The 24,026-nt window shown below is 39.7% G+C and overlaps 1 protein-coding gene across 1 annotated transcript in view; it reads right to left on the bottom strand.

Annotated features, from left to right (window-relative positions):
* LOC136881078 (apoptosis-resistant E3 ubiquitin protein ligase 1) overlaps positions 1 to 24,026 on the bottom strand; it is a 413,531-nt gene that overhangs the window by 94,643 nt on the left and 294,862 nt on the right. The window contains exons 2-3 of the mRNA XM_067153696.2: positions 12,831 to 12,987; positions 2,411 to 2,616 (exon numbers count right to left, since the gene is read on the bottom strand). Of these exons, the coding sequence (XP_067009797.2) occupies positions 2,411 to 2,616; positions 12,831 to 12,987 (363 nt within the window). The remainder of the gene's footprint in view (positions 1 to 2,410; positions 2,617 to 12,830; positions 12,988 to 24,026) is intronic.

Below are 24,026 nucleotides of genomic sequence, written 5' to 3'. Positions count from 1 at the left end.
TAGAAAGTGAGCATCGGACAAGCAGAAGAAGATGGACAAAAATTACTTGTTAGTATTCCTAAATAAAAGCTTGGTTAGTAGATGGGTCTTATGGTGATGATGGAATAGGAAAAGGCTAGGAGTGGGAAGCATGACATAAATAGTGGCTTAATTTAAGTACAACCCTAGCATTTGCTTGGTGTGAAAATGGGGAAACCACAGAAAACCATCTTTTCAGCTGCCAGCAGTGGGGTTCGAACCCACTATCCCCCGAATGCAAGCTCACAGCTGCGTGACCCTAACCGCACGGCCATTTGCTCAGTGGTGGGTACTGTAAATATTGTACAAGCCAAAACTCTTAAAAGACATTTAATAACTGTATTTTATGGTGGACATACTTCAATTTTTCACTTTAATGTCAGGCTTAAAAGTAAAGGAGTACAATCCAAAATCAAACTAAGTTTTGTTCTATATAACTTTCCACATCATTTGACTGATAGCATAAATGTTGGTACGACGACACTCATTTATGAGGTACCATGTATGTTGTTATAACTAATTTCTACTGTAGAGACAGGACAAACATGGCATATGACCACTAATATAGAGGGCTGTGAGCCTTAACTTCGCCACAAATGAAGGCATGAAATAAATAAATAAATAAATATAGAGACAAAATACCTATAAAAGAAATATAAGCCACATATAGAAAAATAGGAACACATAACAGGAAAAGAAAATGACGTGTCACCATCAGGGGAATGAGCAACAGGAAGAGGAGACAAGGATATCTCCACATCTTTTCAAACAGATGAGCTTTCTCCTCACCCATTTCTTTTCTTCACAGCCTCAGACAAGCTTATTTCTACTTACTGGCTTTGCTGTGAGAGAGAGAGAGAGAGAGTGAGTGTGTGTGTGTTACTTCGGTAATTACTTTCTGTTTTTAATATTTCAAACTTTAAGAATTTATAGAAAACTTTGAAAACAGTGTGAGGATTGGACTCATCATCACAATTCTCCTGAGGGGTTGTCAGTTCAGTTCAGTGTATAACAAGATGTCACTTCACTTTTGAATGCCGAGTTTGCTGTCTCGCTCTCTGTCTGTCAGTATTCTGGTGTAATCCCTTCCTTCTCCTCTTCCTCCTCTGCTAGTCTAGCTTGCACTGCATGCTTTGTGGTGGCACAACATGTGCGAGGAAAAGAGGACTATGTAATCCTGCCCAAAGGTCTCTCTCTACCCGTATAAAAGGTATTTTATGAACTAAAGCAACAAGCATAATTCTACACCTAGGTTCAGGCTCTGACAATGGCGGATGGTGCGCTAATTAGGTAGATTGGAAAAATTTGACCATTTTTGGTCCCTTAGTTGGTCTGTATTGACTAGTTTCATATAATGTACAATGGGTGATTGTTTAAATGGACAGTGTGTGTATGTGGGTTTAAAGATAATGTTATATATGATGATGTTTTATGTAAAACAGAATAAGGTTAGATCTTGAGATGTGGGGAATGTTGATATTGATACAGAAATTGCTGATGAAGGGAGTTAGGGCTGCTGAAACATGTACGTGTGCAACATTGTAAAAAATCAGATACTGACAATATATTGACAGGGCGGATCAAACAATCATGCGTTGTATATTATACTAATTAGGTAAGCAAAGGATCTGCCATGGGATGATGGAAAACTGTCAATATGAAAATGATATTAGTAGAACCAATCATCTTTCCTTCGAGACCATATGTTGCAAAACATGCATACTGAAAATATTGAGCAAAATAAATTAGATAGAAATATTTTGAATTAGATATATAGGAACATGGATAGATGATGATGATTTTTGTTTGTAAGCCATCAGCCCTGGATAAACACAATGACAGGTTACTATGGCAAGAGAACACAAACGTAAAAGGACATTTACCTTACTATCTCTACCTACACAACCATCTTCACACAGATCGACTCTCTCCTCATTAATTCCAGTTCTTGTATATCACTTTTTCTCAGACGCCCATGAGCTCATTTCCGCTTTCCACATCAAAACTGAAGATCTACCAAGATGGCCTTCAGTGAGTGTTGAAGCCTGGAAGAAGATACGAACTTGTCAGAGGCTGAGAGGAATTGTTGATGAAGAGAGAGCCCATCTATTTGAAGACGGCGGTGGACGAAGATGTAGAGACTGTCCTTGTCTCCTTCTCTACCTCTCTCTTATCACATTGACCTGTTGTTATGTTTATCTTATAATGTGTTCCTATGTCTGATACTTATATGGGGAGAATTAAATAGTTTGACACATGGAGGACGATTGTTTGGAATGTAAAAGCTAAGAAAAGATAGGATATTCCACTTGGCTTCTAATACTAATGAAATATTAATGATCATCTATTTCTATAGGTATTTATAATTCTTGACCAAGATAACAAGACTCACCCCATGTCCACGCGTCCTCGTGCTGCGTCGACTTCACTACTGCACTCCACAGTTCAGCCTTCAGCTGGGCAAGATCATCTTTGGAGGTGGGAAGCGCCTGTCGGGCCGCGTTCCAAGCCACAAAGTCCTTGCCCAGCAAGGAGCGGGCTTTTGAATCCTCCAGCCAGTACACGTCGTCCAGCGACGAGACTTCCAGCTGAATTAACCTTTAACACAGCATGCAAATGATTATATTTTATTTTGCTCGATATTTGTACTATTGTGTGGATTCCACCAGCTGAATAGGACTGCTTGCAAGGCCAGCTAAGAGAGAGAGAGACAACCTTCATATGTCCAAGATCAACTATTACATCTGACTTTATGTGATTCATAATATTGGGGTCTATTTACAAGTATGAGGCCATAACAAAGTGGCTCACTTTAAGTCAGGAATAACAACTCATGAGGTCAGATCTATTTTTATGAGAATTAAGTAATACAAAGCCGTCTGATAAAGTCTGGTATAAATTTGTAGCAGCAAAAGTGGACATCGAACTCAAGCAGCATGGCAGCAGTCATTAAGCGAGACACACAGCGATGATATCAAGTATCACCGCAAGGTTTCTTTTGGCCATTCAGGTCACATTAAATGTACTGTATGTTAAACGGCTTGCTTTGTACGAAATGTTTTCACTAGATATTTCCTGCTCTCACATAGTATAACTTAAATCTTAGAGGGTAATCCTCAAAGTACTGCAATTGTCATGTATAGAACTTGGTGGGAAGAAAATCAGGAAATCTGTGAAGAAAGTCTTTAATATATTTTACTAACTGACAGAAGTGACTGAACAAGCATTAGATATATAATGAAGCATACAATAGACATCCAACAATGATTTCTGTAATGGAGTAAACAAAGGGGAACATTAGTATAGCACTGCATCAGTGTACAGCCATCCACATTAAGCACAATAATTTCAACTGTCGTAGAACCAAGTTTCCAAAGTCGGGTCTGCAACAACGTTCAAGGGGGTCCGCAGACATTTTTTAAGAAAATAATATAGACCAACTGCCACTCAAAAAAGGGTTGAAAGGAAAAGAAGAAAACTGAAGATATGAAATCAGAGATTATACTGAAATCTTTGAGCAAATCTCTATTTTAATGGAAGGAGAATGTTCCAAAGGAGATCGTCAACATTATAAAGTCACATGTGGAGCAAGTGCACTTGAAGTAAAGGGAGTCTTCCTCAGCAACATGTGGATGAGGAATCCATCTGCTCAAAGGCTATCAATGAACCTCTTTCTCATGCAACAAAAAGAAGATTCATTGGCAGAACTTTCAACTGACAGTTCATTAAAATGACAGTTTTCACAATTACATGAAGTCAAAGTTAAGAAATGTACTTGAAGCAGACAGTGACTTAATACTGAAATTATGAAACATTAAACCCACCAATTCAGAGCTGTTCACAAGCAGCTTCATTGTTCTCATTAAACTGTTTGATGTCATTTATATTATAATTCCCTTTTGATTTTAGTATGTCTGAATTACAATACAAGAGTTTGTGACACATTCACTGTTTGTTTTACTTCAAAACTCAGAGAGGATCTGTGAAATTTTTATATTTTTTAAGGAGTCTATGGACTGGGAAGTTTTAAGAGACTGGCACACAGGCTCTTTACTACCAGTGCATACACTACAACGATACGAATGAGCTATTCAACAGTAAGGACATATTTTTTTCATAGCTATGCTTTCTGTGTTTCTGTACTTTAGATAAAATAATTCTACATCAATTATTTTAATCTGTGGGTTTTTTTTTGTGTGTGTGTGTGACAATTTAGAGGAAGACTTAATGATGGTCTAGTTTGAGTGATCAGTCCACAGACCATTATGACAGTATCCTGCAGCCTACATCTGTCCTCCTCTGTTCATATTCACACCTACATCTTCCCCCACTCTACTTTATACACTATTGTCCTTTAAACCCATCTCCCTTTGCCGTTCTACTTTTAATTTCAAGACTATGCCTGATAAGTCTGCCTCATAATATGACCTTTTTTCTGGAGCTGCAATCTTCCACCTCCTCCCTGTTTTACGGCAGGTTCATAGCAATACAATGGCACCCGGCATTGTCAAATGAATAGCAGTGGGGAGTCCTTCAGTCTGTTTGTGCTGTTCCCTGCTTAGTAGCATTGTAATCCAGATTTTATTATATGGCACATGGGTATTGCTATGTAGGGAAAGGTCATCTTGTTCTGAGCCTGTGTTGAGCCCAGACTTGCTGGTATGCAATATCACCACGTCTCCACAGCGTAATGGCTAACACTATTAACTGCTGTGCCACACCAAGTTTGCACCATTCTAACATCACGTTCTGTGGCGATGTCACAGATATATAAAACTGTAATATTCCCAAACGTGACATGTAATTTGCTTCTATTAGACAGAGGGAGCCTCTTGCCATCAGAGATTGACGAAGCATTTCTCTCTTGCTACTCTTTGCCTTTTGCTGTCGGAGAGAGTCAACATGACTTGTGTTAAGAAGATGGGAGCGCTGGGCTGTGAAATGATTATGCTAAATTTTAAATGGTATTATAAATTTATTTACCATTTGCCCTACATGACTCTCTATCTAGATCGTAAGTTATCGTTTGTTATCAGATTCCCCTTGATTTGATTTTCAACAAGAACTGATGATGACTCCAAGGGAGTTGAAACCGGTCTTCTTATAATTTAATATATTTTACAATGTGTTGAATGGTGGAACATCCCTCAAACTCTATCTCTGCCTAGAGTCAATGTTCATAATGATATAGAATCGCCGGGTTCTATCCTACGAGGTTTAAGATATTTATATCACTTTTTTTGGTTTGTCATAATTATGCCCACATTGTGTTCTAAGATTCTAGCTCTGCAGGCTTTTCATTATTCATTTGCTGCAGACCTTATAAGTCTTTCGTTTTGTGCATCTGTTTTTTGTACATTTATTCATATGTGAGGGTGTTGGATAACATTGATCTGTGAGAATGGTGTGCTTGCCTGTGGTTTTGATCCAAGACCTTTTATTATTTTTCTGGCTGAGCTTGTTTGGTGTTGATATTGTTTAACGCTAATGCTATGCATTTCACGTTCACCTTGGGTGGGGTGATATGAATGTGTCATGTAGTGTGCATACTGTTTGATGGTCATGATTGTAACTGGATGAGCCTGGCCTACTATGCGGCGACCCAGGGTTACGATCTGGGTATTTGAATCAAGCTTGCGAGCCTGTGATTTTGCTTGTCATGCTGAACGGATTGTCTTATAACGTGTCTTGACACCACTATCTACTAGTCTTGCACATTCTGGTCTCTACGCTGTATGTGCGTGCATTTGTGTGGATTGGCTGGTTGGATTTTTGTTATTTTTCTGCATCTCACAGGTGTTATTTTTTACACCATCATTATTCTCTTTTCTATGTTTGCTCTTGGCTTCACACGCCTGATTACTTGTTTATTTCAATCGTTTTTTCTTTCTGTTTTATCTGTTTAATTATTAGATATACTTATTGATCTCGTAACTATGGCAACCTATCAGTCTCCTTGTTGTGTTTTGTAGTTTCAAGCCTAGGATCAACTATCTCTTTTATTGGAATTATCTTCCTTATTTTCATTATTTGAGAAAGTATAATCTCAAATCGAACTGTTTTATTCCCTATAAACATGGTAAGTTCATTAGAATGATATCAATCTTATCCTCCGGTGTTTTTTGTATCTGGAGATGCTGTCTCTTTGGAGATAATTGTTGTGTTCGCATCTTTGCATGTATGATTGTCGTTCAAGTCTAGCATTACCGAATGTTTTGACTGCGTGGCTTTTAAAGTAATGTTTATTTCTTTCACGCATGTCCAATTTCTCACTCTGCAGAAAGGAATGCTTTGAGTCAAGAGTTGATTTATTTTTCCAAGAAAGATCTATTTTAATCACAATTGCAAACGCATTTTGTAACGCCTCCATTGCATCCTCGTTGATGTTTACAAAGCAGAATTCTGTGGTTGGAAAAAAAAAAAAAAAAAAAAAAAAAAAAAAAAAAAAAAAAAAAAAAAAAACCATGACTGCGAGTACAATATTGTTTACGTCTGTAAACGTCAGTACCTTCTCCTCTGTATCCCCTACTTCTTTTCCTGTTTGCATATTAATTTGAATTTCATGTTATGTTAATAAACCTTATTCTTATGATCCCAATCTTTTATTGTGGGTACCGGTATATGCCTTTTCTACTTCCTTTCATTAGTTTAAGAGGCACGAATTCAGTTCCTGGCAGTCTCTGGCCTGTTATGACCGGTCCACGAGGTAAATATTTTGTGTGCGTTAGGGCTGGGTGGTGGTGTACTGCCGTTCTCGGGGGCCCGGGTTCGATTTCTGGTTCTGCCAGAAATGTAAGAATGGCAGGAGGGCTGGTATGTGGTTAAATGGTACAAGCAGCTCACCTCCAGTGGGGGTGCACCACCTCGGGACAAGGACACGAGTTACTTTTACCACTCAAGTTCATTGTAATCGGTGCTGGTATTACTTATTATCTACTACTACCAGATGCATGCCGTATTTTGATAGGACAGATTCTGAATACTGTGGATGTTGGGAGATCGACCATTCCAGTAATGCAGATTTACATAATTTTATCATTACTATATTTTAATGAGTGCTTACTATTCTTTCAGTTTGCAAGAAGAGAGCTAAAATATTTGTTGGTTACTTAGAATTTATATGGTACCCATTATCATTACAAGAAAGAGAGATTTTTTGTCTGTACCATGCTTTTCCCTGTCATCTTTCATTCCTGCAACATTCTTCAATATCATTTCATTTTATCTGCCAGTCATTATTAATCATTGCCCCAGAGAGTGCAAAAGGCTTTGACAGTCGGCACATGGGCGCTTCATTCATTCCATTCCTGACCAGGTCGAATGATGGAAATAGGCTGTGAATTTTTTTGTTTCTCATGCTCATGAGTGGTAGGCATATAGTTAATCTAAGATGGCATGATTTATGGTAATATATGTAGCATGATTTGCACATGAGTGATGATATATTTCTGTATTTTCCAGAATGTTTTGAGCAGAAATTGATAAATGTGTAACAATTAGTAGATAATTATAAAAGTGGGGAAACAAAAGACTAAATATAACCTCATCCATCCCATCAGAGAAACCTAGACCTTCTTGTTCCACAATCAAGAAGCTATAAACACCTACAAACCTATGTCTACATAATGAAATCTTTTGCAGTGGTGAACAAAATTAAAGGCACTTTCTTGGTTGACGTACAAAAAATGGTATGTTCAGATATATGGTTTGCATGGTTTGTAGAACTTTAGATTCATTTAAATTAGAGAGAGAGTGTGATTATCTAATCAATGGTGTATGTTATCTGTGTTGTTTTGCTAAAGAGTAGCAAGATCTTTCAAAAGACATCACTGCCAGATACATCCATAATAGGCAACTTGATGGTTTTTGGAGTGTATACCTGGAAAGGGTGACGCAGTTGCTGATTCGGAATTATTTGATAAGATAATCAGCTATGCGGGAAATGATATGGAAAGGAACATGATTGTAGCAGATGATCTCAATTTAACAAAATAATGTCAATTGGGAAGGTAATGCGAACGACAGGAAGGACGACCAACAAATGGCAAATAATATAATATGGGAAGGACAGCTGAATCAGAATGTGATGGAACCAACTACAGGGAGAATATTCTAGACTTGGTGCCAATATAAACCAGATGAGCTCCATTCAGAAACTGAAGAGATAGATGGTAAAAGTGATCACAAAGCTGTTTTAGTCATAGTTAAAAATAAATGTGAAAAATAAGGTTTTAAAAGTAGGATTATTAAGCAGTACCCAATGGTTGATAAGAGAGATATGAGGGAGTTTTTAAGAAGTAATTCTGATCAGTGGAAAGAGGTAAATAAAAATGTAAACAACCTGTGGAATGGGTTTTAAAGCAATTGTTGAGGATTGTATAAACAGGTAGAGTATGTACCTTTGAAGGTGGTGTAAAGAATGGTAAAGGGAAATAAAGAGTTTAAGAAGGAGGTCCAGAATAGAAGGAAACAGAATTAGGAATGGTTATGGAAGTACGAGAGACTGAAGGAACTTACTAGGAAAATTTAGCAAAAAAGCTAAGGATGACATGATGCAAGCATAATTGGCAGTCATATGTAAATGGAAGGGTATGTATAAGTACTTTATTGGAGCACCAGGAACCAGGAATGACACTCCAGGAATAAAAGATGACCAACGGGAGTGTATTTGTGAGGATTTACAGAAGGCAGAAGTAGTTAGCCAGCAGTATGTTAAGATAGTTGGATATAATTATAATGTCCAGGTATAGGAGGTGACTAATAGCAGTGAAGTACTGAAATTTACCTACAATAATAAAGACATTTACAAAAAGATACAAAAGTTGAAAACTAGAAAACCAGCTGGAATTGATAAGATTTCTGGGTTTACTCTAAAGGCAATGGGTTGGGATATAGTACCGTATCTGAAGTATACTTGTTTGATTACTGTTTGCAAGAAAGAGCTATACCATACAAATGGAGAATAGTGCTATAGTAGTCCCAGTGTGAAAAAGAAAGGGTGATAAAAACAAAATGGATAATTACAGGCCAGTCAGCTTGACATTTGTCAAAGGTAAGCTCTAGCGAAGCATTCTTGCTGATTAAGACACATTTACATAATTACTAATTAGTTTGATAGAAAGCAGTTAGGGTTTACAGAAGGTTATTCCAGTGAGACTCAATTTCCAGGACTCTACCAAGATAGACTGTAGTAGATATTTTAGATTCAGGATGTCAAATGGGTTGTGTCACCACTGACCTATCTAGGGCTTTTCATAGGGTACATCACGGAAACTACTGACAAAAATGAGGGCTATTGGACTAGACTAAAGAGGAATTGAATGGCTGGCTAAATTTCTAGTAAACAGGACTCAGAGAATTAGAATTATCCGATCCTGTGGCTACCTCTGTGGAACAGAGGTAGAGTGTCGGTCTCTGGATCCCAAGATAGAAGGTTCAAACTCTGAGAGGTAGTCAGATTTTTGAAGGGCAGAAAAAATCCATTCAACACTCCATGTCATCATGTTAAAGATTTATGGTGACACATTTGGTGTCTACTTGGCAAAAAAGATTAAAACTCAGCCATAGACGCCCAAGAAAGATATGGTTTACTCTGCCACCTAGTGAGCCTAGACTAAAAAGGAGTATTGAAATCGATGAGCAAACAGCTAGATAGCACACAATTAAAATGTCTGCACACAGTAGCTGAGGCCACACAATAATAATAATAATAATAATAATAATAATAATAATAATAATAATAATAATAATAATAATAATAAATTATGAAAACTAAAGTCAGTCCGGCCATTCTATCTGGTCGATTTCCTACATTTTTTTAAAACTGAAAGGTATTCATGCACAGATTTGTCATTAACTCATCAGGTACTATAAATCACTTAACTTCTGACTTCCTTAAATTATTTGATTTTTTTCAATTTTTTGTTTCTTTGAAGCAATCATATCTTTGGTTCTAATTGAGGTACGGAGTTCGTTTTGGCCTAAGAACACTAAGTGGATCAAGCTCTTTCATTTCACCTCTTAACTATACACTTTTTTTTTTTTTTTTTGCTAGTTGCACCGACACAGATAGGTCTTATGGCGACGATGGGATAGGGAAGGGCTAGGAGTGGAAAGGAAGCGGCCGTGGCCTTAATTAAGGAACAGCATTTGCCTGGTGTGAAAATGGGAAACCACGGAAAACCATTTTCAGGGCTGCCGACAGTGGGATTCGAACCTACTATCTCCCGAATACTGGATACTGGCCGCAATTAAGCGACTGCAGCTATCGAGCTCGGTACTATACAAATTGGTTGATTCTGAGGAAAGTTATGAGTGCACATTCAATCTGACGTCTCATTTCTTCAACATTTTTTCTCATTGAAGCAATCATATCTTTCGTTCTAATTGAGGTACGCAATTCGTTTTGGCGTCAAAACACTCAGTGATTGATTGATTGATTCTTTTGAGGTGATAACTACTTAAATTGGTAGATTCTGAGAAAAGTTATGAATACATTTGTCTCCATGACGATGATCTTTGAAGGACTTTTTAACCGTTCGGTGCGTAGTGTTGTTCCAATCAATCAATCAATCAATCAATCAATCAATCAATCAATCAATCAATCAATCAATCAATCAATCAATCAATCAATCAATCAATCAATCAATCAATCAATCAATCAATCAATCAATCAATCAATCAATCAATCAATCAATCAATCAATCAATCAATCAATCAATCAATCAATCAATCAATCAATCAATCAATCAATCAATCAATCAATCAATCAATCAATCAATCAATCAATCAATCAATCAATCAATCAATCAATCAATCAATCAATCAATCAATCAATCAATCAATCAATCAATCAATCAATCAATCAATCAATCAATCAATCAATCAATCAATCAATCAATCAATCAATCAATCAATCAATCAATCAATCAATCAATCAATCAATCAATCAATCAATCAATCAATCAATCAATCAATCAATCAATCAATCAATCAATCAATCAATCAATCAATCAATCAATCAATCAATCAATCAATCAATCAATCAATCAATCAATCAATCAATCAATCAATCAATCAATCAATCAATCAATCAATCAATCAATCAATCAATCAATCAATCAATCAATCAATCAATCAATCAATCAATCAATCAATCAATCAATCCTGATCTGCATTTAGGGCAGTCGCCCAGGTGGCAGATTCCCTAACTGTTGTTTTCCTAACCTTTTCTTGAATGATCGCAAAGAAATTGGAAAATTATTGAACATTTATCTTGGTAAGTTATTCCAATCCCTAACTCCCCTTCCTATAAACGAATATTTGCCCCAATTTGTCCATTGAACGTTTAATTCAATTTCTTTGTGTGATGCACTTTCAAGTGTTCTGTTGACATGATATAACATTCTATTACCACAGCAGATCATATGCTTTATTTCATTAACTCGAAACTTTCCAAATACATCCGTGACGATAGTAACGAACATACCATACTTTGTTCATTGCGGACGGAGCCAGCAGGAAACTGCTAGTTGTTGTTATTATTATTATTATTATTATTATTATTATTATTATTATTATTATTATTATTATTATTATTATTATTCATTTGATCCTGTAGTGATTAATAGTGAGTGATTAAGAGGAGAGTGGGGGAGGGTTCCTGAATGCACTATTATTGGACCTTTATGTCATCTTATATACAGTATACCGGTAAATCAATAATACGGTAAAGAACTGGAATCAGATGATGTTATACTACATAAAGTACAGGATTGTAAGTGACTGCAAGAAGACCTCAAAATGTTGTGAGATGGACAGCAGACAACTGTGTGATGGTAAAAAGGGTGAAAAGTGTCGAATAGACTTTTTTCCACCCTTCAAAAATCCGACTACCTCTGCCGGGTTTGAACCCGCTATCTTGGGGTCCGGAGGCCGACATTCTACCACTGATCCACAAAGGTAACAAGAACAAGATGAGAAGATATGACGACCATATGATAGGAGGGTCTTAGCTATCCCTACATAAATCAGGAATCGTGGCAGACACTTAACTTCGTGAGAGTGCTAATCAACTTCTTCTTCTTTTCCTCTCCTTCTCCTTAGGACGCTGTTTCTCTCGGAAGGCTGGCGATCCAATTATTATGATTACGAGCCGAACAGCGGATCTGAAGATCTCGGAAAGTTGTTCGTCCGAACAAACAGCGTAGGCCGTTGAGCCAGGAATAAATTCTTGCATCTTCCTACAGATCATCTTCGATTTTCTTTCAATTATGGTTTAGAGAAGTTCCCACTGTTCACCTCTCATGATGTGTCCAATGCGCTGGGGCTTCCGCTCTTTGGTGGTCACAGAAGCTCTTTTCGTTTACTCATTCGTCCAAGGACTTTTTTTATTGATCTTCCTTCCTAATTCGGAGCATTCTTCTGTACAAGTCCCTTTCGAAATAACCGCTTCCTGTAGATGATGAGTGATGTCGTGTGGCCCCCACAGAGGCCTGGGGTGGGTGTGGGCACACACTGTGTGAACCTGATGTCCTACTCCTGTCGAATAACACCAAGGGGTATGCTCAAGTCCAACGGACACATCACCATATGGACACTGTGGAAAGTTTTGGGACTGAATGTAAGTTTTTGGACCACAATCTGCTATCTTGTTGGCCTACATCCTGATGGTGAACTTCTTCCTCCACAAATGGGAATCGAACCAGGTAACCGCGGTGTCTGACCATAAACGATCATGGCCTCGAAACTAAAGAGAAAGACAGGAGTTGTAGGCTGATATTCCGACTAGTAAAGAGGGTAGTTATGCATACCTCTGATAGTGATGCTGCAGACTGTGCTGGCCCAGCCACTGTCGCAGAATTAGTCGCTGTTGTAGGAGCTGGGCCGCTCGCTGTAGGCGCTCCTCATCGTGCGCCGGTAACTCTGGCAGATCATCCACCTGCGCGCAGTTCACCAGGTTTGAGATACCTGAAACACGCACATCACAACATTTTGTAAATAAACTTATTCAAGCACGAGTTTCGCTCGCGTATGTTCACAACTCTTACAAATAAAGGGAAAAGCTTTCTGGAGGCCTCAACCGATATCAAAAATTCTTTCACCGTTATCCCCCAGTAGGTGTTACCCATGGTACCGTTGCCTGTCGTAAGAGACGATTAAAAGGGGAACCATCAGATGCTCTCGACTTTGCAGTGTGAGTCAGCAACCACAGTTCCCCCGAATGAGTCTGGCATTGCTTCCACTTACTTGTGATAAATTTCATATTTGAGCCCGTATTGTCAAAAAGTGTCAACTTGTGAAAATCTTAACAACATATGTTCCACATTTACAATACCGTAATCGTCTTTATTAATAAGACTACATTAAACTATATTGGTCATATATGTTTCGTCCTCTTATGGGACATCTTCAGTCACACATAAAAGTTCTTTGTGCAGAAGTGATAGCATGTGAAGTTCACGGCGCTGGTGCAGTGGAAGCCACGACAGCTCCTTATAATAAGGTGATATATGAGCATCATATCGCAGATTAGAGATATATTTTACGCAGCTGTTCAGGCTCCGGTCCAGTTTCTTGTTACTGTCACAGGTTATTTCAGTCAACACAGTGTCACAGTAGTCAAATATAGGTAGTATAAGAGAGCGAATTATTTTTACTTTAAGTCGAACAGAGAATACATTAGCGAACGTTTCAGAGGATTTAAGCATTAATGTACTTTATTACATGTGCTTATCACCTGTTGAGTCCAATTAGGGTCTCAGTCATAATAATTCCTAAGTTAGTAGAGTAGGGTATGATTTTATTGTTTAAAATTATTGGGGGAGATGTCCTGTTGCTTGAGGGAATATAGGTTTTTACTGGTACCGATAATAATAACTTGAGTCTAATTTGGGTTCATTAATAAACTGTTTTTATTTGCATAGTCACTAAGGTGTTGAAGGTCGGAATTTATTTTAGTAATTGCAGTATCAATATAACTCGGTTTTGAATGATAGTAAATCTGTACATCATCCGCGTACACTTGCAATTTTCAGAATTTAAGAGCTTTTGATATATCATTAATTTGGATGATAAATAGCAGTGGTCCGAGAACCGACCCCTGAGGGACACCGAGGGTCTTACTTCGCCATCCTGAACTCAAATTTCCAACTGTCACACGTTGCCGGCGATTTTCAAGCTACAGTAAGATAAAAAGAAACGCAGTGATACACTATTAAAATTTAGCTCTCGAAGTTTCTGCCGTAGTAACTGGGGATTGACAGTGTCGAAGGCACTACTGAGATCTAATAATGTCAGTACAGTCACGTTCCGTTAGTCCATTACACGTCTGATATCATCTGTCTCTCGTAGTAAAGCTGTCGCAGTGCTATGTCCTTTCCTGAAGCTGGATTGAAAGGGATTAAGGAGGGAATGCTTGGTAAGGTATTCAGTAACTTGTATGAAGGGTACCTAGACACTTAAGGTTAGTTAACATACCAATGCCAAATTCCTAGAACCATGCCAATGCTAGATACGCAGACCCTTAGCGTAGTTACCATGCCATTGCCAGATACCTAGACCGTAAGTGTGGTTACCATACCAATACCAGACTTCTAGGCCCTTAAGTGTAGTTACCATACATGTGCAGATACTTAGACCCTTAAGGGTAGTTACCATGCAAATGCCAGATACGTAGAGTATGAAGGGTGGTCACCATACCCATGTCAGATATCTAGACCCTTCAGGCTTGTTACCATACCAATACAAGACACCTAGACCCTTAACGGCAGTTACCATGCGAATGCCAGATATCTAGACCCTCAAACGTGAATACAGTACCAATGCCAGATACCTAGACCCTTAAGCGTGCAAACAAAACCAATGCAAGAATCCCAGGCACTTCAGGGTACTTACCACAACAAAGTCAGATACCTAGATCCTTAAGGGTAGTTACCATACCAATGCCAGATACCTGGACCCTTGAGGGTAGTTACATACCAATGCCAGATTCCTAGAAACTTAGGGTAGATACCACGCCAATGCCATATTTCGAGACCCTTAAGGGAGTTACAACAGCAATGCCAGATACGTAGACCCTTGAGGTAGTTACCATACCAATGCCAGACACTTATACCCTTAAGTGTGGTTACCATAACAATTCCAGATACCTAAGACATGTAAGGGTAGTTAGCACACCAATGCCAGATATCTAGAACCTTAATGGTATTTACCATACTAATGCCAGATACGCAGACTAATAAAGTGTAGTTACCACGCCAATGCCAGATATCCAGAGCCATATGGGTTGAGACAATACCTATGCCTGATTCCTAGACACTTAAGAGTAGTTATAATGCCAATGTCAGTTTCCTAGACCCTTAAGGGTATGTGCAATGCCAATGCCAGGTGCCTAGACACTTAAGGGAAGTTGCCATGCCAATAAAAGATACCTAAACTATAAAGGGTAGTTACCACGCCAATACCAGGTAATTAGACCCGTAAGGGTAGTTACTATGCCAATGCCGGATACCTAGACGTTTTAGGGTAGTTACCATACCAATGCCAGATACCTAGACCATTAAGGGTGGTTACCATACCTGCCAACTTTATATAAGCAAAAATCAGCAGATTTTGATATGAAAATGAGGAAAAATCAGGAGATACAATTGGTCAAAACTGCTTATGCTACATGTCTTACGCAAAGTAGTACTATGATTTGTATTTGAAACACTTATTGTATCAAAGCAGACTGTTGGTATATGAGGCTGCAAGGCTAAAAATTACACATCTCCTTTCCCTCACAGGAAGTATGTGTGTGAGATGATCGGTCCCTGATAAGCCTTCTGAAAATAGTATGGACTCATGCTCCACATGTATGAATTCGTCATCCACTTAGATGCCACTACTTAGCAAATGCATAGGTTAATATATTGCATCAAGCGCCCGCGCGATTATGCGAAGCGCAATGCTATTTGCCAGTGGCGGCTAGTGGTTTCTGAAATTGGGTGTTGCACTAAACCGGGAGGTACACCTCAACTCCTCACATTCAAAAGAAGCGCCTTAACGAACACTATGCGACAAATGTGAAACTGCTACTACATGAAGTTTTTTTTTTTTTTTTTTTTGCTAGTTGCTTTACGTCGCACCGACACAGATTGGTCTTCTGGCGACGATAGGACAGGAAATGGCTGGGAGTGGGAAGGAAGCGGCCGTGGCCTTAATTAAGGTACAGCCCCAGCATTTGCCTGGTGTGAAAATGGGAAACCACGGAAAACCATCTTCAGGGCTGCCGACAGTGGAGTTCGAACCTACTATCTCCCGAATACTGGATACTGGCCGCACTTAAGCGACTGCAGCTATCAAGCTCGGTCTACATGAACTTGGGGACAGAAGATGTCACGACTGAAGTACTGAGTAACTGTGTTATTGTGAAGTTGCCTAAACTGACTAGATTTAGTTGCTTTGTGTTTGTTTACTTCAAGAAGTTTGGACATTTCTCCACAGATGTCACTACCAAAGACTATGGTCATGCACTCTGGTGCAAGTTAAAAGAAGTTGTTATTCAAAGAAATTTTGTGTTCATGGTTTTTTTCTAGTAAATCAACTTTAATTAGTTTTTCTTATATATTTCAAAGTTTGCAACGCTTCTTTCTCATTTCGCCAGTTTTTATCTGGCCAATGGGAATTTTCTGTAATTATTTTTCAGCCTATCACAGGCTTCTTTTTGGTTCTTTGGGTGTAACTTTTGAATTTGCCAATAAAATTGAGAGGGATTAATCCAGAATCCTCTCAAACCTCCCTTTGGGTATATAAACTGCGGCTGCTCTGGCTACCTGGTCTCTTGATCGCCGTATTTCAGAGTGAGTCTGTGTGTTAAGACAGGAGGCGGGGCGCCTCATTCTTCGCCAGGCAGACCAGCAGCCAAGGTAATGTCCACCTGACTTATTCTTCTGTAGCTACCCCCGCAGACTTACATGAGGGGAAGGTCCTAATCTCTAACTATGTAACCTGTTTTCTAAAATGTAAACCTTCTTTCGGCTAATGTAAAATTCCATAAATTTTAAAAACGGTAAATCGGGGATAGAAAGTGCGTTACCCTCTCGAGTTCCCCTTCAACTTGGTTTGAGGTGACTATGATTTGTAACCTTTTCGCTATTCTGTAAAGTGTTAGATTAATCTCCATTCTAGTCACCTCAGTAGCTTGGGATTAGCCCCTGTATCATTGGGCCGAGAGCCCCGTTAGGATTTTTATTCTTCATTATCTAGGAGTGCACGTATACGCCTCCATTCATTTTGGGTTCGGGCCATTAATTTGACCAGTTATTCTTTTTCCACGAAGGCCCAGTAGGTTGGGTACTTGATACCCCTGTGTACTAGAGAGGTCAGAGATCATAATGTTTTGTGTAATGTTGCCATAAGTGGCCGGTTCAAATTTGGTCAATGTTTGAGAGCATGTAAGCTCGTTCCTCTGGAAGGCTGTAATTTGTGGGAGCAAAGTGCTCTTGAATTTGGGAGATTTCTATCCTGGGCTAAATAATACCACTTTGAAATTGTACCTGTGTGAACTTGTGCTTGAAGCCCAAAGTTCTCAATCTTGGATCTTCCAATTTTTGAAATTGTCATTGTACCGTACCTGTAACCTCATTATTTCACCGAGTGAAAAATTTGTTATTTTTGTGATTTAAAGAGAAATATAACCTTTGTTAAAGTTTTGATTCAATTTCTGATATCGTAGTTAGACCCATTCAACACTCACACCTTCTTTCACCTCTCTCTGCGATCCACCAAAACACGGTAACACCTACTAAAACTGTAATATATCTGGCATTTACAACCCAGGAAATAACAGGCTAATTATACAAAGTAACTACAGTTACTCTTAATAGTAATGTTATTTGCTTTATGTCCCACTAACGACTTTTTACGGTTTTCGGAGACATCGAGGTGCCGGAGTTCTTTTACATGCCAGTAAATCTACTGACACGAGGCTAACGTATTTGAGCACCTTCAAATACTACCGGACTGAACCAGGATCGAACCTGCCACGTTGGGGTCAGAAGGCCAGCGCCTCAACCGTCTGAGCCACTCAGCCTGGCACAGTTACTTTTGCCTCAACTTGAATGGGACATTTGCCGTCCTGTTTTTCATTGAAGCAAGATGTTGGTAACATTGTGGGTGGTCTGGTATGGCGAGGAAGAGAAATTACCCAGCAAGTTGCCCGTGCGGTTAGGGTCAAGTAGCTCTGAGCTTGCATTCGGAGTATAGTGGGTTCGAAGACCACTGTAGGCCGCCCTGAAGATGGTTTTCCGCGGTTTCCTGTTTTCACACCAGGCAAATGCTGTCGCTGTGCCTTACTTAATGCCACTCAAACATCTAGCCCTTTCCTATCCCATCGTCGTCGTAAGACCTATCTGCGTCGGTGTAACGTAAATGAAATTTGTAAATAAAAAAATGGAGATGAATTACCTTTGCGAGAGGAGATGAAGTAGGGATGAAGCAATCTCCGCATAGTGGCGTAATCTAACGGGGAGACATTTGGAACTGTTTCTCGGTAGGGGATTGGTAGTCTCGTGCAACTCCCTGAGACCGATACTGGCGAGCATGCTACCTGATACACGGCAGGCTTAGGCTCGCCCCTGCTGAGGTAGGCTACATTGCGCGGCACTGTCCGCTAGGGAGTTGCCGTAGGAAAGCAAACCTAATGAGTTTGATTCGAAGCCAGCAGCGTTTGCTGGTCCGTTACGAAGAATTAGTACAGCGAACGACCGAAGATGGTTGATTTTAACATGTTTCCGAATACCTGTTAAGTTTATTAAATTAAAACATTAGAAGAAAATACGACAAATGAAGTGAAACATTATTGGGCGTTGTGCAATCCTGCGCCAATACCACGCACCGCCCCTGCTATTTGTATCAAATAACTAGCTGATGTATCCGCACTTCGCTACGGAATTCTCAGAAAGACTGTTATTATAGTTTTCCCAACTGAAGTCAACATAGATCATTACAATGACGTCAGTACGAATGTTACGATTAAAAGCAGTCTTGTCATATGAAATATTCGATAAAACGAAAAACAGCACATTTCCTCACTTTTAACGAAAAGTACTACGGTATCGATCTAACAGTTCAAAGTTCCAGAGCTAGAATGACCAGGCCGCAGACAAACCCGAACACTCCTGCGGAATTATTCTGTTTAAGTGTGCACACTGCTCATTCCAATCACTGTTTCAGAGTATGGATCGAATAGCTGAAATACTATGATGATTCAGTGTGTTACGTACCAGTAGTATCGGAAAATTTATGAACCAGAGGAATGGGATGCTAAAGAAGAGAGAGATCTAACTCCCCAGCTACTTCCCGCCCATATTCAGACAGGCTGTTATACTTGATACGCAGCAGTAATCCCATCTATCAGAAATAAATGGCAGCAGGATACACAAAGCACATCACAACAAACAATGGTCAATATAATGTTATTGTTGATCAATTTTATGAGCCTTCCATATTGCAGGCCTTCACATTTAGTTTTCTTCCGACTCTGTGATATTAGAGCACCTAATGTAAGGTGAGTCATCCTTTCTTTCATGACTCCCTCCTGTGTTATTATTCAAGCGATCGTTTCTTCATGACTTTTTTCTCATTCATATAATCATCTTCACAATTTAATCACCATCACCACCAATATTATTATAGTAGGTACGGTAAAACTGAATAAGACGTAAACATCGGAAATTATATTCTCTATAACATTTGTTATGTCGTACTTTTCGACATGACCAATAAGATAGGTACCGGTAATTCAAAATTTAAATTTTGGCGCCTTCCCCTAAACTACCATTTCGAACAAGGTGAATAAAATTATTTCTAGCGTAGGCTGTAGTTCCTTATTCCCCGACTTTACATACCGATTTTCATTAAATTATGTTCAACCATTTACTCGTGGTTCTGTGTTGATATGGACTTATACCAAAAATCAAATTTCATGAATATCTGTTATCATATCCGGTACGGTAGCAATATATAAAACATAAATGATAGGAAATTTAAAAATATATGAATTAAGTTATGTAGTATTTATCGATAGGGCCAATAATAACAAATATCTGAGAATTAAATTTTAGGCCTTACCCTAAACTACCATTTCACTAAGCGTGAATAAAATTATTTATGGCCTAGATTGTAGCGACTTGTTCCCCGACTTTATATACCGACTCCATTAAATCCTCTTCAGCCGTTTTCTCGTGATGGGCACAGACAGACAGACAGACAGACAGACAGACAGACAGACAGACAGACAGACAGACAGACAGACAGACAGACAGACAGACAGACAGACAGACAGACAGACAGACAGACAGACAGACAGACAGACAGACAGACAGACAGACAGACAGACAGACAGACAGACAGACAGACAGACAGACATTACGGAAAATTAAAACGTGCACTTCCCCTTGTTATCGTGGTCACGACCGTTACAGAAATATCATTCTTTTTAAATTCTGAGCAATGTACAGACAAAACTCTTATTTTATTTATATTGAGATAAATTAAAATTAGTGAGAATTGTCTCCAAATGGCTCCTAAAATCCCTAGAAAAGTCACTAGTCGTTATCGCTGAAATTCTGTCAATAAATTACTAGAAAAGACTCCGTATCTATCGACTAGTCTCTAGAATCGACTAGACAGATGTGAAATGTGAACGAACACGCACATAGCACGCGAGAACGAGAGACGCGATATACAGGTTTTAATAAACATCCCACATTCGTGCACATTTCTCGCATTAATAAACGTCAATATTTCATTGGAATGCGGCCAATGGCTTAAAAACATTGAATTGGCGGGATTTGAAAACAATGTTTGGAGTTCATCCAAAAAAAGAAAAGGTAAAATCAGAAGAAATAATTGAATAATCGGAAGGCGGGCAAAACTGTCGAAAATCGGGAGTCTCCCGCCTAAATCGGGAAAGTTGGCAGGTACCATGCCAATAACAGATACCTAGATCATTAAGGGTGGTTAAAATGGCAATGCCGGATACATAGACCGTTAAGGGTGGTTACCATGCCAATGCCAGATACCTAGACCCTTAAGGGTGGTTACCATCGAATGCCAGATACCTAGACCCTTAGGGGTGCTTACCATTCCAATGCCAGATACCTAGATCGTTAACGGTGGTTACCATGCCAATGCCAGATACCTAGACCCTTAAGGGTGGTTACCATCGAATGCCAGATACCTAGACCATTAAGGACGGTTACGGTTCCAATGGCAGATACCTAGATCGTTAAGGGTAAATACCATACCAATGCCAGATACCTAGACCATTAAGGACGGTTACGGTTCCAATGACAGATACCTAGATCGTTAAGGGTAAATACCATACCAATGCCAGATACCTAGACCATTAAGGACGGTTACGGTTCCAATGGCAGATACCTAGATCGTTAAGGGTAAATACCATACTAATGCCAGATACCTAGACCATTAAGGGTGGTTACCATGCCAATGCCAGGTACCTAGATCATTAAGGGTAGTTAAAATGCCAATGCCAGATACCTAGACCCTTAAGGGTGGTTACCATCGAATGCCAGATACCTAGACCCCTACGGGTGATTACCATGCCAATGCCAGATACCTAGACCCTTAAGGGTGGTTACCATCGAATGCCAGACACCTAGACCCTTAAGGGTGGTTACCATTCCAATGCCAGATACCTAGACCCTTAAGGGTGGTTACCATCGAACGCCAGATACTTAAATCATTAAGCGTAGTTACCATCGAATGCCAGATACCTAGACCATTAAGGGTGGTTACCATTCCAATGACAGATACCTAGACCCTTAAGGGTGGTTACCATCGAACGCCAGATACTTAAATCATTAAGCGTAGTTACCATGCCAATGCCAGATACCTAGATCATTAAGGGTAGTTACCATACCAATGCCAGATACCTAGACCATTAAGGACGGTTACGGTTCCAATGGCAGATACCTAGATCGTTAAGGGTAAATACCATACCAATGCCAGATACCTAGACCATTAAGGGTGGTTACCATGCCAATGCCAGGTACCTAGATCATTAAGGGTAGTTAAAATGCCAATGCCAGATACCTAGACCCTTAAGGGTGGTTACCATCGAATGCCAGATACCTAGACCCCTACGGGTGATTACCATGCCAATGCCAGATACCTAGACCCTTAAGGGTGGTTACCATCGAATGCCAGATACCTAGACCCTTAAGGGTGGTTACCATTCCAATGCCAGATACCTAGACCCTTAAGGGTGGTTACCATCGAACGCCAGATACTTAAATCATTAAGCGTAGTTACCATCGAATGCCAGATACCTAGACCCTTAAGGGTGGTTACCATTCCAATGCCAGATACCTAGACCCTTAAGGGTGGTTACCATCGAACGCCAGATACTTAAATCATTAAGCGTAGTTACCATGCCAATGCCAGATACCTAGATCATTAAGGGTAGTTACCATGCCAATGCCAGGTACCTAGAACCTTAAGGGTGGTTACCATCGAATGCCAGATACCTAGACCATTAAGGGTGGTTACCATGCCAATGCCAGGTACCTAGATCATTAAGGGTAGTTACCATGCCAATGCCAGATACCTAGACCCTTAAGGGTGGTTACCATTCCAATGCCAGATACCTAGACCCTTAAGGGTGGTTACCATCGAACGCCAGATACTTAAATCATTAAGCGTAGTTACCATGCCAATGCCAGATACCTAGACCCTTAAAGGTGGTTACCATTCCAATGCCAGACACCTATACCGTTAAGGGTGGTTACAATGCCAATGCCAGATACCTAAATCATTAAGGGTAGTTACCATGTCAATGCCAGATATCTAGACCCTTGAGGGTGGTTACCATGCCAATGCCAGATACCTAGACCCTTTAGCGTGGTTACCATGACAATGCCAGATACCTAGATCATTAAGGGTAGTTACCATGCAAATGCCAGATACCTAGACCCTTAAGGTGGTTACCACGCCAATGCCAGATACCTAGACACTTAAGGGTGGTTACCGTTCCAATGCCAGATACCTAGATCATTAAGGGTAGTTACCATGTCAATGCCAGATACCTAGACCCTTAAGGGTGGTTACCATCGAATGCCAGATACCAAGACCCTTAAGGTTGGTGACCATAGAATGCCAGATACCTAGATCATTAAGGGTTGTTACCATGCCAATGCCAGATACCTAGACCCTTAAGGGTCGTTACCATGCCAATGCCAGATATCTAAACCATTAAGAGTAGTTACCATGCCAATGCCAGATACCTAGACCCTTAAGGGTGATTACCATGCAAATGCCAGATACCTTGACCCTCACGGGGGTTACCATCGAATGCCAGATACCTAGATCATTAAGCGTAGTTACCATGCAAATTCCAGATACCTAGACCCTTAAGGGTGGTTACCATTCCAATGCCAGATACTTAGACCCTTAAGTGTGGTTACCATGCTAATGCCAGATACCTCGAACATTAATGGTAGTTACCATGCCAATGCCAGATACCTAGACACTCAAGGGTGGTTAAAATGCCAATGCCAGATATCTAAAAGTTTAAGGGTAGTTACCATGCCAATGCCAGATACCTAGACCCTTAAGGGTGGTTACAATGCAAATGCCAGATACCTAGATCCTTAAAGGTGGTTACCATGCCAATGCCAGATACCTAGATCATTAAGGGTAGTTACCATGACAATGCCAGATACCTACACCCTTAAGGGTGGTTACCACGCCAATGCCAGATACCTAGACACTTAAGGGTGGTTACCGTTCCAATTCCAGATACCTAGACTTTTAGGTTGGTTACCATTCCAATGCCAGATACGTAGACCGTTAAGGGTGGTTACCGTTCCAATGCCAGATACGTAGGTCCTTAAGGTTGGTTACCATTCCAAAGCCAGATACCTAGACCGTTAAAGGTGGTTACCATCGAATGCCAGATACCTAGACCGTTAAAGGTGGTTATCATCGAATGCCAGATACCTAGA

The sequence above is a fragment of the Anabrus simplex genome, chromosome 9 (genome assembly GCF_040414725.1).
Source record: "Anabrus simplex isolate iqAnaSimp1 chromosome 9, ASM4041472v1, whole genome shotgun sequence".
Taxonomy (NCBI): Eukaryota; Metazoa; Arthropoda; class Insecta; order Orthoptera; family Tettigoniidae; genus Anabrus; species Anabrus simplex.
This window is presented reverse-complemented; position numbering and strand designations above follow the sequence as displayed.